This window comes from Epinephelus lanceolatus, chromosome 15 (genome assembly GCF_041903045.1).
Source record: "Epinephelus lanceolatus isolate andai-2023 chromosome 15, ASM4190304v1, whole genome shotgun sequence".
Lineage (NCBI taxonomy): Eukaryota > Metazoa > Chordata > Actinopteri > Perciformes > Serranidae > Epinephelus > Epinephelus lanceolatus.
The window spans coordinates 3,537,058-3,555,645 of NC_135748.1; the positions used below are offsets into that span (position 1 = coordinate 3,537,058).

Sequence of the window (18,588 nt, forward strand, 5' to 3'; positions counted from 1 at the left end):
GAAGTTCAGTATATAACGTTATATATGACAACACAGCATCCAGTTGCTAATGGCTAATGTTAGCCTACTGTAGCGTAGTCTCTGAAACATTAACTTTATCTTCCTTGTGCGTTTCCACTTACTAGTAACGTTAACGCTACTATCTAACGTTAGCACTGTAACCTTATTCTAAAACTCATCAGTCATCACTGACTCCGGTTGAGTTTTAAAACTCCGGGGTTGTGTTTGACTGTCTTGGTTTTAACGTTACACTCGCTCTCCTCTTCCGTGTATCTAACGTTACCTTGCCAATGCCTACGTCCATCAGTCAGTCAATTTTATTTAGAAAGCCCAATATCACAAATCACAATTTGCCTCACAGGGCTTTACAGCATACGACATCCCTCTGTCTTTTGGACCCTCACAGCGGATAAGGAAAAACAAAAAAACCCCTTTAACGGGGAAAAAAAAAAAAACGGTAGAAACCTCAGGATGAGCAACTGAGGAGGGATCCCTCTTCCAGGATGGACAGACATGCAATAGATGTCGTACAAAACAGATCAACATAATAAATTAACAGTAATCCGTATGACACAATGAGACAGACAGAGAGAGACAGAGAGAGAGAGAGATGGAGGACAGACAATAATGACAGTAGCTTACAACAACATTAATGAAAGTAATAATATTATAATTAATAATAATATTTTAATATCTGATAGTATACATGTGTGACAATAATCATATGTGTATAATAACAGTAGAAGTATGACTAATGATAACAGCAGCAGCAGGAGGCATCTGGCAGGACCACGGCAGCAGCACAACCACACACGTTACACTATCCAGGCACTGCTGCAATACGAGTTAACCTGAGAGACAGTGGAATACAAAGGCTCCGGAGAAGAAGCCGAGTTAGTGACATCCAGAATGGCCGAGTTAGCAAGATGCAGTAGGCCTAAGTCAGCCTAACTAGGGGCTGGTACAAGGCAAGCCTGAGCCAGCCCTAACTATAAGCTTTATCAAAGAGGAAAGTCTTAAGTCTAGTCTTAAATGTGGAGACGGTGTCTGCCTCCCGGACCGCAACAGGAAGACGATTCCACAGGAGAGGAGCCTGATAGCTGAAGGCTCTGGCTCCTGATCTACTTTTGGTAACTTTAGGGACCACGAGTAACCCTGCATTCTCCGAGCGCAGAGTTCTGGTGGGATAATATGGCACTATGAGCTCTCTAAGATATGACGGAGCTTGACCATTTAGAGCTTTATAAGTTAACAGTAGGATTTTAATTCATTTCTGGATTTTACAGGGAGCCAGTGCAGAGAAGCTAAAACAGGAGAAATATGATCTTGTTTCTTCGTTCCTGTTAATACACATGCTGCTGCATTCTGAATTAGCTGGAGAGTTTTTAAGGACTTACTAGAGCTACCAGATAATAGATAGTTACAGTAATCCAGCCTTGAGGTAACAAAAGCGTGGACCAATTTTTCTGCATCTTTTCGGGTCAGGATAGGCCTAATTTTCGCAATATTACGCAGATGAAAAAATGCAGTCCATGAGGTTTGTTTTAAATGAGAATTAAAAGACAAATCTTGATCAAATGTTACTCCGAGCTTTCTAATGCTAGAGGCCAGAGCAATGCCATCTAGAAAAACTATGTCATCAGATAAAGAGTCTCTGAGTTGTTTGGGGCCAAGAACAATAACTTCAGTTTTGTCTGAATTTAACATCAGGAAATTGGTGCTCATCCAGGTTTTTATGTCTTTAAGGCAATTATGAAGTTTAGTTAATTGATTACTTTCTTCTGGCTTCATCGATAAATACAACTGTGTATCATCCGCATAACAATGGAAATTTACAGAGTGATTTCTAATGATGTTACCTAAAGGAAGCATATATAGAGTAAATAGGATTGGTCTGAGCACAGAACCTTGCGGAACTCCAAAACAAACTTTAGTACGTAAAGATGACTCATTATGAACGTGAACAAACTGAAAATGATCAGATAAATAAGATTTAAACCAGCTTAGTGCAGAACCTTTTAGGCCAATTAAGTGTTCCAGTCTCTGTAGCAGAATTTGATGGTCAGTTGTGTCAAACGCCACACTAAGATCTAATAAAACAAGTACAGAGACGAGTCCTTTGTCTGAAACAATCAGAAGGTCATTTGTCATTTTAATTTGTGCTGTCTCAGTGCTATGATGCACTCTAAATCCTGACTGAAATTTCTCAAATAAATTATTATCATGGAGAAAATCACACAGCTGGTCTGTGACTACTTTCTCAAGGATCTTTGAAAGAAAGGGAAGATTAGATATTTTGACTCTTTGACTCTCAGTCAGCCTGGCTACAGTGCTGAAAAGAAACCTGGGGTTATTCTTGTTTTCATCTATTAATGCTGAGTAATAGTTTGCTCTGGCATTGCGGAGGCCCCTCTTATAAGTTTTGAGAATGTCTGCCCAGATTAAACGAGATTCTTCCAGTTTGGTTAATCACCAAATCCTTTCAAATTTTCGCGATATTTGTTTTAACTTACGGGTTTGAGAGTTATACCAAGGAGCGAACTTTCTTTGCTTTGTTAACTTCTTTTTAAGAGGAGCTACAGAGTCAAGTGTTGTTCGCAGCAAGCCTATGGCGCTATCGACAAGATGATCAATTCGGGAGAGGTTAAAGTCAACACGGGAAACCTCTGTTACTGAAGGACTTGGTATTGAATTTGACGACGGAGTAATCATTTCCTTAAATTTTGCGACAGCACTATCTGATAAACATCTAGTATAGTAACTGTTGCTGAGTGGCGTGTAATTGAGTAAAAAGAAATCAAAAATAATGATCCGATAGCGAGGGATTCTGTGGAAAGACTGTTAGGTTATCAATTTCAATTCCATATGTCAGAACTAGATCGAGGGTTTGGTTAAACCAGTGAGTGGGTTCATGTACACCCTGACTGAAGCCAATGGAGTCTAATAATGAGATAAATGCGGTAGAGTCATTATCAACGTCGACATAAATGTTAAAATCACCTACAATAATAACTTTATCTGATTTAAGAACTAAACTGAATAAAAACTCTGAGAATTTGACTGTGACTTTGACTTTATTATTTTAAAACAGGGACAGTACATATTGATGAACACACAAGTGTAAATATGCAAGATTGTAGCCAGTGGCTAATTTCCATCTTTCGTCCCTGCGGCAATTAATGCCAAACACAGAAAAACAGGACAGCAACAAACAACAGGACAACAAGGCCATATACATCAATAAAACAATAATAATAGAAAGTACAGTAGAACTAAAAAAAAAAACATTAAACAATAAACCAAGGTACTAATGACAGACCAGCAATTAAGTGACCATAGAAAGTTGGATTTAAGTGTAAAAGTGCTTAAGTGCTAAAGTGCTCAAGTGCTAAAGTGCTTGAGTGTTAAGATATACAAGAAGAGAACTGCACATTGCCCGTTACAAAGTGCTAATTCACAAGTTTGTAGAGTGCTGGTGTTAATTGCACATTGCCCTATTGCACTTATTTTGCACACACGGACGTGTGTGTGCAGGTATTATTGCACAGGTTAGCATACATAGTTGTAATTATGTATGCACTATTTCACAACATTTGCATACATAACTAAGTGTATGTAAGCAGACAGGGTCACAACACTGGTTTATCACCAGCAACATCCTCCCCAAAAAAAACAACCCATACATTAAAAATACAGTTATCAATTACATCAATTACATGTGATAATACAACACATCCAGTGGATTTTAAGATTCATTATGAGTGCAGTTTTGATTTTCAAGTAACCACAGTTTTAGATGCTTATTGAAAGAGGTAAGAGTTTGTAAGTCTCGTACGTTACTTGGTATCGTGTTCCATAAGTGTGACGCGCAATATGAAAAAACTGACTGCCCAAAAGCACTTTTTCTGAATGGGACCAGACAGTCACCTCTAGATCCTGATCTAGTCGATCGATTTAAGTTTGTCTTTATAAATTCTTTTAGTGGAGGTGGAGCTAGTCCATGGAGAATCTTGTACACTAAGGAAGCATCTGCATAATTTATTATATTTTCCCAACTCAGTAATTCATGTTTCTTTAAGATGTTACAATGATGGTGTGTGTTGGGTTTTTTTGTCTAAGACTTTTAGAGCTTGCTTGTATGCAATTTCGACAGGCTTTAATGTGGACTTGCATGCCGATGCCCAAGTTGTTATACAGTAGGTAATATGTGGCATGATCATTGCATTTAGATATAATTTTGCAGAGTAAAGAGTTAAGTTATTTCGAATGTATCTAAAATTCGACAGGTTGTATTTTATTCTATTCACAGTTTTTATTACTTGTTATTTAAAACATAGCTGTGAATCAATGATAATTTCTAGATATTTAAACTCCTGTACAACTTCAAGCTTTGTTCTATTTACATACACGTCAGGAGTTATGTCAGCATTTGCCTTCTTAGAAAAAAACATACAAACAGTTTTTGACACATTAAGATGCAGATGAGAAAGGTTCAGCCAATTTGACACTTTGGACATAGCAGCTGATAGATCTTGTGCAGCTTGGCATTTAGTTTTTGCATGCACATACACAACAGCATCATCAGCATACATCTGGAACGTTACGTTTGATGGACAGCTATTTGGCAGATCATTAATACAGACTGAACAACAATGGTCCCAAAACCGAACCTTGAGGTACACCAAGAGTATTGTCAGAAGTTTCAGATGTAGTATTGTGTACTCTAACACACTGTTTCCTCTGCACAATATATGATTCTATCCATTGCAATGTATTTACCGACAAATTAAAATAAGACAGCTTAGTTAATAAAATTTGATGATTCACAGTATCAAACGTCTTCTTCAAGTCAAGAAAAACAGCTCCTATAACACCACCACTATCGACTTTTACTTTACTTTACTCTACTTTAAATTTTCCACAAAGAAACAAATTGCCGTCTCAGTACAATGTTTTTTTCTGAAGCCAAACTGCATTGGGTTTAAGTTGTATGGACTTTTATTCAAATATTTAATGAACTGCTCTGCCACCAGTTTTTCAGCTACTTTGGAAACTGCAGGGAGAATGCTTATCGGTCTGTAGTTACTGATTGTTGCAGGGTCTCCTGATTTAAAGATTGGAGTAATAACTGCAGATTTCCATGAGTTTGGAAATTTACCTTCAATTATAGATTCATTTAGACTAACATATTCATCTGGACACAGCCAGGTTTTGGTGAGACTGAGTAAATTAATATTATTATCTGAAATTAATTCGTTTACTAACACTGCTTTAGACAATAGAGACCTGATATTTAACAGTCCGCATTTAATTCTCCTGTTTTGTCTTTCTGTCACAGAAGAGGTTTTAATTTTTATGAGGTTGTTATGCACAACTCCTTTTTGTTTAATTTTATATTTAGATAATTTAGGTGGTCGGGGAACAGACACCGTTTGTATAACACTATGAAAACTATGGGTGGGTAATTGCACTAGAAGCTCAGAGAAGCGTATAGGACTGCGACTCTGAGTCCTCATCTTAACTCTGGGTTGTCAGGGATTTGAATTACTAATAAAATTTGCCATGTTCCTAGAAATGAGAGCAGCTCCATCCAAAGTGGGATGAATGCCGTCTCTCCTAATAAGACCAGGTTTTCCCCAGAAAGTTTGCCAATTATTAACGAAACCCACATTGTTTGCTGGACACCTCCTGGACAGCCAGCGATTAAATGATGACATGCGGCTAAACATGTCATCAGTGGTTAGATTTGGGAGGGGTCCAGAGAAAACTACGGAGTCCGACATCGTTTTTGCATATTCACACACCAAGGCAATATTAATTTTAGTGACCTCTGATTGGCGTAACCGGGTGTCATTGCCGCCGACATGAATAACTATCTTACTGAATCTACGCTTAGCTTTAGCCAGCAGTTTTAAATTTGATTCAATGTCGCCCGCTCTGGCCCCAGGGATACATTTGACTGTGGCCCCTGGTGTTGCTAACTTCACGTTCCTCAGAATAGAGCTGCCAATAACCAGAGTTTTATCCTCAGCGGGTGTGTCGCTGAGTGGGGAAAAGCGGTTGGAAACGTGAACAGGCTGGTGGTGAGCCGTGGGCTTCGGCTTGGAGCTGTGCCTCTGGCGAACAGTTACCGAACCTCCCGGCTGAATGGGTGTTACCGGAGGGCCGCTAGCGGAGGCTATGCTATGTGGCTCCGTACCGGCTACAGGGGGCTGGCTAACTACCGCAGCTACTGAATGGTTTTCCATGGTCCGGAGCCGCGCTTCTAATTCACTAAGCCTCGCCTCCAACGCAGCAAATAAGCTACACTTGTTACAATTACCACTGTCGCTAAAGGAGGCAGAGGCATAGCTAAACATTTGGCACACCGAGCATGAAAGAGCAGAGGGAGAGGCCATCGCTAACTGTAAAGCTAATGTAGTTACCAAGGCTAGTAACGTGCACACAACAGCTAAGAGATTAGCAGGGAAGTCGTAAAAAGGAGGAGAGCTATAAGTGCTTAAACAGAACTAGTCTGGGTTAAGACTTGAAGTAGATGTTAAAGCAACTGAAGTGAGAAAGCAGAAAGCAGGCTAGTAGAATTCACTAGAGCAGTATAGAGACGCTGTCACAGAAACACCGGAAATGACACAACTCGCTTACTGCAATACGTCAGCACGTTGTCCACAGTTTGTCTATCATAGATGTAAGGAGGACGTAATGGAGGAGGGGGCAGTAGGCCTTTGGAGGGAGGTGGAGTTGCAGGAGGAGAGGGATGGGACTTTGGAGGGAGGCTGGAGTTGTGGATGTTCAAATTTTTTCTAAGTGCTGTGTGAAATGCAAGAAAGGTAAGAGTAGCTTTAAGACAAGCTGAATTCATTTCAGCTGATCTGAACCAAACATGAACAAAATCTGTCCTCTCTCTCCTTCACACACACACACACACACACACACACACACAAACGTTTGTTAACAGACATAGATTTGACCTACTGTAAGCTGGAGAATGCCACTGGCCTCAGATGGAAGGAGGCAGGTCTGAATGAAATGTAAACCGACTGGAACCTGACAGCTGTAGGAAGGAGGTGACCCTGGACCACAGTCTTTGTGCATGAATGTGTGTGTGTGTGTGTGTGTGTGTGTGTGTGTGTGTGTGTGTGTGTGTGTGTGTTGTGACAGGGCCAAGGGTCTTGGCATGCCAGTGCAGTGTGTGTCACATGGAGGCAGTATGGGCTGGTGAATGGTCACGTCCAACTGGGATCACATCTGGATTCCAGGAACAGAGACAGAGGCTGAACTCAGAGGACCTCTGGCCAGCTCTAAAAAAAATTGTACTTACTGTATCAATAGATTGCTAACTGAGATAGAAGCAATGGTCTCCAACCATGTGCCATTCAGAGTCAAGAGTCCATAGGTTTTCATTCCAGATCAACATCAACCTTTTTCTCTGATTAATTCCTCCTGTGTTATTGATATGTGTTAAATTGTGAAATCAGCTGGTGTAGCATTTGGTGAATGAGAAACTCTGGATGGTTCAGAGGAAATTGGAACACATTGTGGTGCATTGGTTGGAATTAACAAGGAACGACTGCACACTAAGCAGGAGCAGTGCATGTTGGACACTACTGTCAATCATGAAGACAGAGCAAAATCCATTCTTTTAATACCCATCTACCTGATCAAAAATTTTATGAAAATATGAGGGAAAGAAGTCAGGACTTTTTGTGGGCTTATATGCTTTCTGCAAAACCCCTCAAACTTGATAGTCGTCCTACCTATCAAGATGTCTGGGTTGATGAGTAGGGTTAGTTCCTAACATTAATACATGTCAGTTCTTCAAAAAAACTGATATACAGTCACATTTGCTCCACAGATCAGTACATCCAGCCTACTGCACATGAAGCAATTCCTCTGTTTGTGCCTTATGGTGTGTGCTACAGGCATGAGTTGAATTGACCCTTTCAAAACGGACCTCCTGCGGATAGCCTCAGGAGATTGTTGTTTACATAATTCTGTTAAATTAGATCAAAAGTAATAACTGTAATAGATAGAGCATTCAGTCTTTTAGCAGCAGAAAGCTTAGGCTTCTGTCTTCCCCATTATCACATCATGACCATAGGTTACCTTACCTGACATGCAGTGCAAGTGTGTTATAACCTCCCTGTAAAATAAAAACCATGATAGCTAGAGAATTCATTCTTTTTGCAACAGAATGCTAAGTCTTTCATGTCAACATGTTGTACGCTTGTAATGACGCCACTACGCTACGTTACAAAAATGCACATTGGCACCAGAGGACTGAATGATGAATCTATCATAACGCGTGTCAAACTGACGCTGCCCGCTGGTGAATCATATGGCCGTGAAAGGTTCTTTTTTGCGCCAGTGTCTGATGCCGAAATCACTGACAAACTGGGGGTATTTTACGATTTTATTATTGAATTGCCAAATTAGAAAGTAAGTGAACATCTTTACCCAAAGCAACCATGACACAGCCAAGCTTGTCTTTAATGTAAAAAGACTGCATCAGCCCTTACGTGCACTGCACAATATTAGTAAATACAGACACATGTCAGAGTATGTTAGGCATGACATGCCAGAGTGTAGATCTCTAAACCAAGTTGGAGCTGCAAAGTCAAACTGTATCATCTTGCCTCAGAGGGATGTGCAGCTCTCTTTGATCCAGACCCAGCGTAACTAACGAGGGTTTGACTGACACATCCCAGTGCATCGCCGAGGTGGTCTATAATGTCAATGACAATGGTCCCTCTGAGGGCTTTTGTGTGCATTTAGGGTTTTGTGCCCCCTCCCACTGCTATTTCCAGCCACACCTCCCTGCAGATCTGTGCAGATAAGAAGGGAGGGTTGCAGGGCTGCAGCAGCCTGGCTCCAACAGGCCTGTGAGGCCTTTGGCATCAGGCCCAGATGGAGAGAGAAACCACTGGAGGCCTGATGAAGGAGCTTTGGGGAGGGATGAATGGAGGGAGGGGTTGATGGAGGCTGAGATCAGACAGGCCTGAGGCAGGTGTTAAAATACTCACTCCAGTGCTTTTGGTGGCGATTGCTTCGCGAAAACACACCCTGCAGTTTTCAGTCAGTCTCTGAGTGAATCATACACACTGGCTCTGTTTTTATCGGCACAGAACAAGTCAGCAGCATGTTCTCCTGGTCAAGTGGTGGTGTTATATGTCAACCCAAAGGCAGGTTGCTGACATACTTCACACAGTGCAACACTGATAGCATAAGACATCCACTAAACAGAAGCCCCTTTTACACTGCCAGATTTTCGGCGAGTGTTGGGCCGTTTTGCAGGCAGGCAAGCTGCGAGCGTTTAGACACACAGAGCCGGATTGGCGAGTTGATCCGAGGTGCCCAATTTTCTGCTGCGCAGGGGTAGACATATTGGCAGAACCTTTCTGGTTTAAAAAGAACGAAGTGCCCTTCCGCCACGTGAGGGACTGTTGATGACTTGTGGGAGGAGCTGTTGATAACGCCGCACATGCGACCCACTGGTGGTGGACTAACAGGAAACACCTGATAGCAAGAATGAGCAGCTAGTAGCAAGAGGGAAACCCTAACCTGACAGACACTACAGTAAAGATGAGCAACTGGGGAGACAAAGAATTGCGCGCCCTCCTAGTCCTTGCAAACGAAGAGGCCATTAACTGTCAGATGACAGGCGGAAGGCTGGCCAACTTATGAGAGAATTGCCTAAGGACTAACCAGCCGCGGCTTCCCTTGGAGTATGTCACTGTCACTACATCACACACTGAGCTACACGTTTTGTTACTTGCTCACGCTTCCCATTGCCCCGAAAAAAGCACATTCTGTATGAACAAAAGTAGGCAGGCGGCATTTCTCTGCACTCCCCGATTTTGTTTTTATACTGCCAATGCTGAACGAAGACTGATTGGGCTTTCCTGCAAATTTGCACAATTCCTATTTAAATAGGGCTAGAGTCTCATCTGTCCCAAACTGGTCTGGTAATAGGCGGCAGTGTCCAGGCCTGCACAGAATTCTCACAGGGACTATTTTCATTTAATTTAACATAAAATCATGTGTGTGCTGAGACTGATTTCACGGGGAAGGGTTTTACCCATTAACTATGGTGATTTAGGTCAACATTAAGTATAGATAAGACTCAGGCCACAGTAACCCTTGTACTTGTTCACTGGAAGGATGGCAGTGTCTTAAAAGAGATATTTTGCCAATTTTCAGCCAGCTTTGTATTTAAACAATGTGGGTAGTATGTGTGAATGACCTGTGGCAAACTCCCCTCCTTCTTGCCAGCACTCAGTTCTCCCTGGTTATTTGGCACCCAAAATTAATTTCATCTGACATATTTTTAAGGGCTCTAGATGTGTGGCTCAAACTACAGATTGCACCTCCACATTTGCATATGTCCACCAACACGGACAGAGAGAGTATAGAAGTGGGTCAAAGAGTATAGAAGCGGGTCAAGAGAGAGAGAGCGGCCCCTGTCTCTCAAGGTTATTATCTTGTGTGAACAAGAATTTTCTTTTTTTTCCCTGGCACTTTTTGCAAGTTAAAGCTGGTATATGCTTTTTCAGGCTGCACATAGTTCAACGTGCAAGGGACATTTAGAGACAGTTGCACCAATATTCCTTAAATATTTCTATGTTGTGCAAAATAAACATTTTGTAGTGTTTTGCTGTTAATTAATCTCTTGATGTTATTGTGTATTCTTCTATCCTTTTCTTTCGTCTACTTTTTATTTTCTGTTTACCACGGTTATAGATCACAAGAGTGCCTCACATCCTGGAAAAAAATAAAGTCACAAAATACAAAAAACTTGAAATAAATAAATAATAAAACCCAGACCAAACTGTCAAAGTAGGCAGTGCTGGTCAAATATAAACTAAGATACTGTTACTGTGTTGCCTATATCACACCTAAAATGTCTTCAGAAATGTACTTTTGTGCACTGTTTGGCACGACTCCCTAAATGCGAAAAATTATAACCAGTTAATGATATCAGTCTCATAAAATACACTAAACTATCAATTTGGAATTTTGATTAATATTTTAATTAATAACCATAATCAAAAGTACCATATTAATAGTAAATGCTTTCTGAGATTTCGGATAGATAGATAGATTTCGGAGCTCTTGACATAGCAGAGGATGACTATTTATTCACTGTTGTGCAATATTAAACAAACAGCAGGTACAATTCCAAAAGTATTTATTCACAAGAAAGCAAAGCATCACAAAACACAAATTCTAACTAATCACTATTTACAAGCATGGATGTGTATATGTGTGTGTGTGTGTGTGTGTGTGTGTGTGTGTAAGAGAGAGAGAGAAAAATGGTGTATGTGTGAAACAAAGGCTGTCTGGCCAACAAACAAAATGGCTGACATCACAGAGTCACACTGTGACAGTAGTGCCCAGTCAAGTTTGAAGACTGGTCTCTCACTTAGGTGTGACAGTTAGGCATCTTGTGGAGATGAGTCCCAAACGGCTGTCCCTTGTTTAATGAACAAAGAACATGTGGTCTTGGCCACCTTTTCAGATGGCAAGACCTAGAGGAAAAGCCTTTATATATCCAGTTTAGTGACAAATGACAAATTGTCTGTGGTCCAGTGAATCCAAACACTATGTTCTCAAATCTCAGGAATTGATGAGTACAATGTTATCAATACTGATTTAAATCATGGTCCAAACTACGAAAATAAGACCTGTGTTGTGAAAAACTCAAATTGTCCTTTATATGGACTGATTTCACCACTTTTGTTTACGCATTTGTTTTTTGATTTGTGTATGTCCAAGCTATACATCTTCATTCATCTACAGTGACGTCAAGAACATAGCATAAGTATCTCAAACTTTTCCCCTGAATATACACATATCCAATGACAACCTTTTGGTCAGGGCAAAGAGAGTAATACCTGCCCAAGGAATTTATCTCCCTTCCACTCACAGCTCTCAGTTCTCCTCTAATGATACAGCAACATCCTCTGCAATATCTAACTTATAAGTAAAAAATAAAATCTACAAAAGGAGGAGTTGTCATTTCTAACTGCATCAAGTTAAGTAAAAATGACTTATAGCGACACCTCCACTCCCCTGCCAGTTCTCCCAATACTTAACAGCAATGTAAGAGGTGTCAGAAGGCATCTGCTGAGCTCAGGGGTCGCAGACAAGAGGTGACCTTGAGGTGACCTAAGGGATCATTTCCTTTCAGCTGTCAGTCATATTGTGAATCATCCTGAGGAGGAAGAGGCAGGGCCTGTCTGCCTGCATCCTGTCAACTCAGTGAAACTTCTCTGTCCTCACTCGCTCTCCCGTTCAGACTCTTGACTGTTTCCTGCACCTTTATTACAGTGGACTTTAATTGAAGAAGTTAAATTGTATACAATGTTTAAAGCTATGCATTCAGCCATGTGTGTGTATACATTTGAGTGCATGTGGCACCCCCCCTGCTGATTATAATCCAGACTCTTCCTCTGTGGGGATTTTATATTTGTGTGTTGGCTCTACACAGAGCCTATGCCATAGCCTGCGCGTGTGGTCGACACCATTATGAGGATTTATACTTGTCTGGTGGTGTGTCTGTGCTGTAAAGATTGATTCAAAACAAAACTAAAACATGACTTAATAGCAACAATTTCAAACACAAGTACACATATCAGCTTCATCAAAACTCGGAAAATTCACAAACAAAGCACTTGCCTTTTGCTGGACACAAACATAACATGCCAATGTTATTAGCGTAAGCTTATGGCATTTTATATTGTATAGATTAGCCTAGCTGCTAGAAGAGTTTTTGTTCATTACAAAATACAAAAAACACAAAACAACTGTCTCATGCTTAACATGCTTTTCCCCACGAATACAACATGCTGACATTAATAGCATAAGCTTGTGCGTTTTACATTGCATAAATTAGCCTTGGGCTAGCGGAGTTTTCCTCTACTCATATGAAGCCTAGATAAATAACATGCAAGACACATGCCATTTTGTGGAGGTGTTCGTGTCACAATTGTTTCTTATCTTTAAAATAAAAGTGAATATATAAAAAATAACACAATAATATAATATTTAATATTAATAATACAAGCGCTTTCTTTCCACTGAGGAAAATGATTTTCAACTTACAAAGACAAGGAGGAGGTCTGCATCATCACAACATGTGGTTACATTTCTTGGGAGGTGCACGTCATCCTACGGCATAGGCTAAAGGTGTAGGGTACATGTCTATACAGAGCCTACACCATAAGTATGGCGTGGATTTGATGCAGAAGTATAAATCCCATTTTAGTCCTGTTCAAACCTGAGCCCCAGCCTAAAGGACACACACCTGGCTCCTCCACACACACACACACACACACACACACACACACACACAGACACACACACGCACACACCATTTGCAGTGTATAGGCATACACACCTGGTCACTCCATCTCTCTCCTCCTCTCTGTCTCTCTCTCCTCTTCATTTCCACCCTCATTTCCTTGCCGTGTTAAGATGCTTATTTTCCATCTCTTGATCTGCAAGTCATCCTTAAATCTTTTAACACGGCTCTGGCCCCGCGGACTAATCATATTCCATAAATATTTAAAAAGGGCGGAAATCTGCTGGAGGTTGCCTTATCTGGAGCCCCGATGATAATCATCTTAACCAGGACTATTATGATTTTAATTACCTGTCTTTGATTTCCTAACTCGAGAACGTGGTTATTCTTGGCCCCGCGGTACATTCCAGGTTAAAAGGGTCTCTGGGATTAGCACCCCCCCTGATAATTGAGTCCATGTCAAAACGCACATTTATCCGTGGAGAGGTGTTTAAAGTTAAACTCTCAGGATCCCCTGTTTTCAGCCAATCAGAGTGATATTTCAGAACTGATTCTGGAAAATGCCACTGGCTGCTGATGAGTTGAAACAGTCAGAATGACTGCAGTGCATTGTTACTCTAAATGTGTATTACTCTGCTTTCTTTAAACTTTCTAAAGGAGATTCAAATTTTCATTTTATCACTGGACTTTTAAAAACTAGTTTACCTTTTCTATTGACCTGAATTCTTGAATCTTCACTGTTGTTTAAGGAAGAGTGTCATCACTGACTCCTACACACTGATCTCATGGTGGCAACAAGTCATTGTTTTTTAAGTCACAAGTAAGTAAGGTAAGTCTTTACACTCAAGTCCCAAGTCCCCAAGTCAAAGCAGGCAAGTCCTGAGTCAAGTCCCAAGTCAAGACTCACAACTATCAAGTCAAGTCCCAAGTCCAAAACTTTGAGTTTTGACTCCTAAACAAGTCATAATGTGCTCTTCCACAGATGTAATGCCAATAATAAATTTCCAAAAATCACAAATGCTTTTCAAAATTTGCATTTATTTGTTAAAACTAGTTTGTTAAAAACCTTCCTTAGTTGTGAAGCTAATATAAGCTAAGCATTAGTTAGCATTACTATGTTAGCATTTGCCTCAACTTACCATTCTCTGTGCAATGAAGAGGATATCTTCCAACTTTGTACAACATTTAAAGTTGCACAAAGTTGGAAGATGTTGTGTCTTCGTCTGTAATTTGTAGTTTGTTTTTTGTTGACCAGCGTGTAGTTTTTGTCAACAAATCTCCATACAACGGTTCGTATGACATCCTAAAAAGTATGCACACAATGGTTTATATGATATCCATTGAATTAATGCCCCACAAATTATGTTACATACATAATGTAAAGTAATGCACTTAATGTAAAATTATGGAGGTTATTGTGGTTAGGTTTAAGAAAAAAACCCAAACATTTTTGGTTGTCTTTAAGTTTAAGCAAATACAGTTACTGTGGCTAGGTTTAGGAAAAAACAAACATTTTTGGTTGCCTTAAGGTTTCAGTAAGTAAGGTTACTGTGGTTAGAAAAAAAAGCTATATAAGCTGTGATCCAACAAATAACTATCAAAACATGACTGACCTGTTAAATTGCCTTTGTGACATTCACAAGTGGATGGCAGTCATTTTGGGATGGAGTAGCTGCATTCTGGAGGATGTAGTGAATGCCACAGCAGCCATGTTGTAATAAGGCAGCTGCTCCTATATGGGAATGTAGCATCCCTCTACTACATGTCCCCTTGTGATGCCACAACATTTATTTCCTTGTGCAAAAAAAAAAAAAAAAAAAAAAGGTTTAAGCAACAAAAGCTAATGTTTAGGTTTAGGCAACAAAATCACGTGGTTAGGTAATGTTTAGGGTTAGGTTATGAAAAAACATATTTTTTTGGCTTTACTTTCATATGGGAAGCAAACACCTTGCTCCTGGGTGCAAGTTCACCCACCACCACACCTGCCCACCCTATAGGGACTTTACAGCTTCATGAGTTATGTTGTTTCCTGGCAGTGTTTCACACTGATGCCATCTAGCAGTCTTTCATGTCGAGGATGCTCTTTCTCATCTGTGTCTGATTTGGAAATCAGTAACCAAGCAGCAGTATTTCATGACTTTTGAATGAGAATGGGTTGGACTGACATAATTCTGAGTCAGGTACACCCCGAGTATGCCCCATTGTTCCAAGATAAGGAACTGACATGATACATGACATACTTTTTTACGTTAAAAATTCAGATACACTTAGTTGTTCAGTTGTGTTTAAACACTTAAAATCTGCCTAACAATACATGTGTGTCAATCAAACTATTGGTTATCATGATGGATTTCTGCTGACAGGTTGAATTCAATTTTGCTTTGCTTTTGAACCTGTGGCAGGCCTTAAAACCCACAACCAAAAATGCAGTCTATGCCATTAGGTGCAAGGCCTGCCACAGGCTTGTGGGGGAGACCACAAACACTATCACTGACAGAATAAAACAACATTTTTACAAAATGAATAACGGGAGTGGCAGCAGTGTCCTATACGCACATTTTAAACTCCACGGCCAACACAATGTACAAAGCATGGGCCTGGAGAGCAAAAAGGATTGGACCACGACACAGAGACGAGCAGCGGAGAGGAAATGGATTCATCTATTACAAACAATAGACCCCGCCAGTCTTAATGAAAAGTACAACACTTTTTTCCACTTACTAGAAGTGTTAACCTCCTGGCTTTCCAGGGCCTCTCTTTTACAGGTTTCACAGTAGGGCTCCGCCTACTTCACATGCAGAGATGGATCATTTTTATGAATTTTATTTCTTTTTCTTTTCTTTTTTTTTTTATCTTTGTCTGTATTTATCTATTTATTTTAATTATTAAAACACAGTCCCTCTCCTATAGATTTTATACTTTTACAATTGTTGTTTATATATATATATATATATATATATACATATATATATATATATATATATATATATATATATATATTATGCATGCCTTTTTAGTGTTTTATGTACAGTTTTATTGAACATATATTTTATGTGTTTTTCTTAAACTTGTGTCCATTTAGCAACATGGTTGCAGGCTTTTAACTTTATTTATCTCAAGGTTTTAACCATCTATAGTGGGAAAAACTGTGTTGGTGTTGGATCATTTTCTTAAAACTTTCTGATATGAATTTTTTACACATTTATTTATTCAATAATTTGTAATAAATTGATTTTATGCATAAAATGTTATTGATCCATCTAGCCACAACGGTTTTAACCAAGCTTTGCCCATGGGCAGGGCCCTCATCAAACCTTATCCACAACAGTAAAATTCTTCTTCTTGCCAGGCCTATTTTGTTTTCCTATCCCCATGTTTTTGAATTAATCATTTAATTATTTAATTACTTTTAAGGCATAATAAAAGGGGATTTTTATATCTTGGATTGAACCGGTGAGGGCTTACATACACAATTGCATGTTTTGTATTTAAAAAATTTTTTTAATGAAAAATTATATTTATTTCTTATCCCTTTTTAACTTGGTTTTATATTGATTTGTCTTATAAGCATGGATATTGTTGTGTTTCAGTAGCACTTACTTTTATGCACTTTTATTTTGAGCACTTACCTTTTATTACTCCTTTATGGTAGCCCTCTCCGGTCAATCCCAGCAATTATTATAATTTCCTCCTCCCCCTTTTTTATATATATTTTTTATATATAATTTTTTATATGTATTTTAATTTCACCTGGCACTTTTATTCAGTAGTAGATCCCAGATAATATAAGAGAGACCCTGGGAACCAGGAGTATTATTGGTAAATAAATGAGTTCCCACCGCCTTCCCTGTGGAGTGGCCCAATCTAGGTGCATTATTATTATTATTAATCATTTTTTTAAATAAAAACACATACCTTAACAGGGCTTTTTAAACAACTATTTGGTTTTTAGGAGTCATTTTAAGTATTGATTGAATACCCAGAGCCCCCGAGAGCCCGTGCCCTTCGGAGGACTCTATTCAGAGGACTGTGCTCTTACCCCAACCTAACCCCCCCCCCCGCCCCTCCTTTCACACCCCTCACTCTACCTCTATATTTCCTTTGACATGACAAGGTAGTGACAAAATGGCTGGGGCTAACAAGAGGCCATAATCGATCACACTGGAGTAAACACACACACACACACACACACACACACACACAAAGCAATGGACGTAGGCACACACACGCCTGGACACACTCAGCCATAAGGACTTGTGGTAATACACACAATGTGTATATGGTGGCTATGCATTCTCATGGGATCTCTTACAGGGGCCCGTCCAGGGCCACATATGGGCACACTCATGGACACAAAGGCACACAGTCACACACTGGCACAGGGTTTTAATAATCATGTCTGGAAAAATTAACTTTTAATCCAGAGCTTTTTATGTTTGCCCACATGCTCAACAGTCCCCTTCCATTTTTACTGCCAGCTTGTTAAGTGTCTTCTGGCAGCATGAGGTAAAGAGGAGAAGCCCATTCCAGTCCCCCAAAAAAGAAAAAAATCCCTCCTCACCAGCCAAACAGCCAATTACACATAAACCAATTCATCATTCTTAACAAAATCATAAATTAAAATAAAGGTTCTGTCTTCTCTTAGCTCGAGGTGAAATATATGACCTGTAGTTGGTCAAATGGGAGCAGAGAGGCAAGTGACAACAAACCAGCTTATATGGGACAAAAGCAGTCCCACCAACTGTTGACGTTCCAGGACCGAGCAACCAATGCCAGAACGTCAACAAAAGCACATGGTTCGGTTTAGGTAACAAAAGCTAGTGGCAACCAATGCTGGGACATCAACAAATGGACATGGTTAGGTTAAGAAATATAGGTTTTCACCTGGTTTGGCTTTACATGCATACAGGAAGCAAACTCCAGGCTCCCAGGTAAAAATCAGGGGTGTGTTTGACCCATCCACCACTCCTCCCACCAGAGGTGTAGGGACTTTCCAGCTCTTTATATATGTCGTTACCAGCAGGGTTTCAACCTGACACCGTTTTAAGGTTGTATCACACAATCACGAAAGGCTACATCTGGCTGCGTTGCAAATATGCTGCCGGGTGCTTATCATACCAGAGCCTCACAGCATATCACACCAATGTGAAAAGTGGCTTTTGTTATCTGTTTGTGACACCGAAATCACTGACAAAGCAGCGTCATTTGAGGATTTCAAAATGAGTTGGTTGGTCATGCCAGTCAACAGATCAAACATCTCATTTGGTACAAAACACTCATATTGTCAC

General features: G+C 40.0%; 1 protein-coding gene across 1 annotated transcript; it reads right to left on the minus strand.

Annotated features, from left to right (window-relative positions):
- Nucleotides 1–5,531: 5,531 nt before the first annotated feature.
- Nucleotides 5,532–8,115, minus strand: LOC144467041 (uncharacterized). Its single transcript, XM_078175332.1, has 2 exons — nucleotides 8,109–8,115; nucleotides 5,532–6,430 (listed from the first exon to the last, which is right to left on the minus strand). Exons 1-2 carry the CDS (start codon nucleotides 8,113–8,115, stop codon nucleotides 5,532–5,534), a joined length of 906 nt encoding a protein of 301 aa, XP_078031458.1.
- Nucleotides 8,116–18,588: the final 10,473 nt, after the last annotated feature.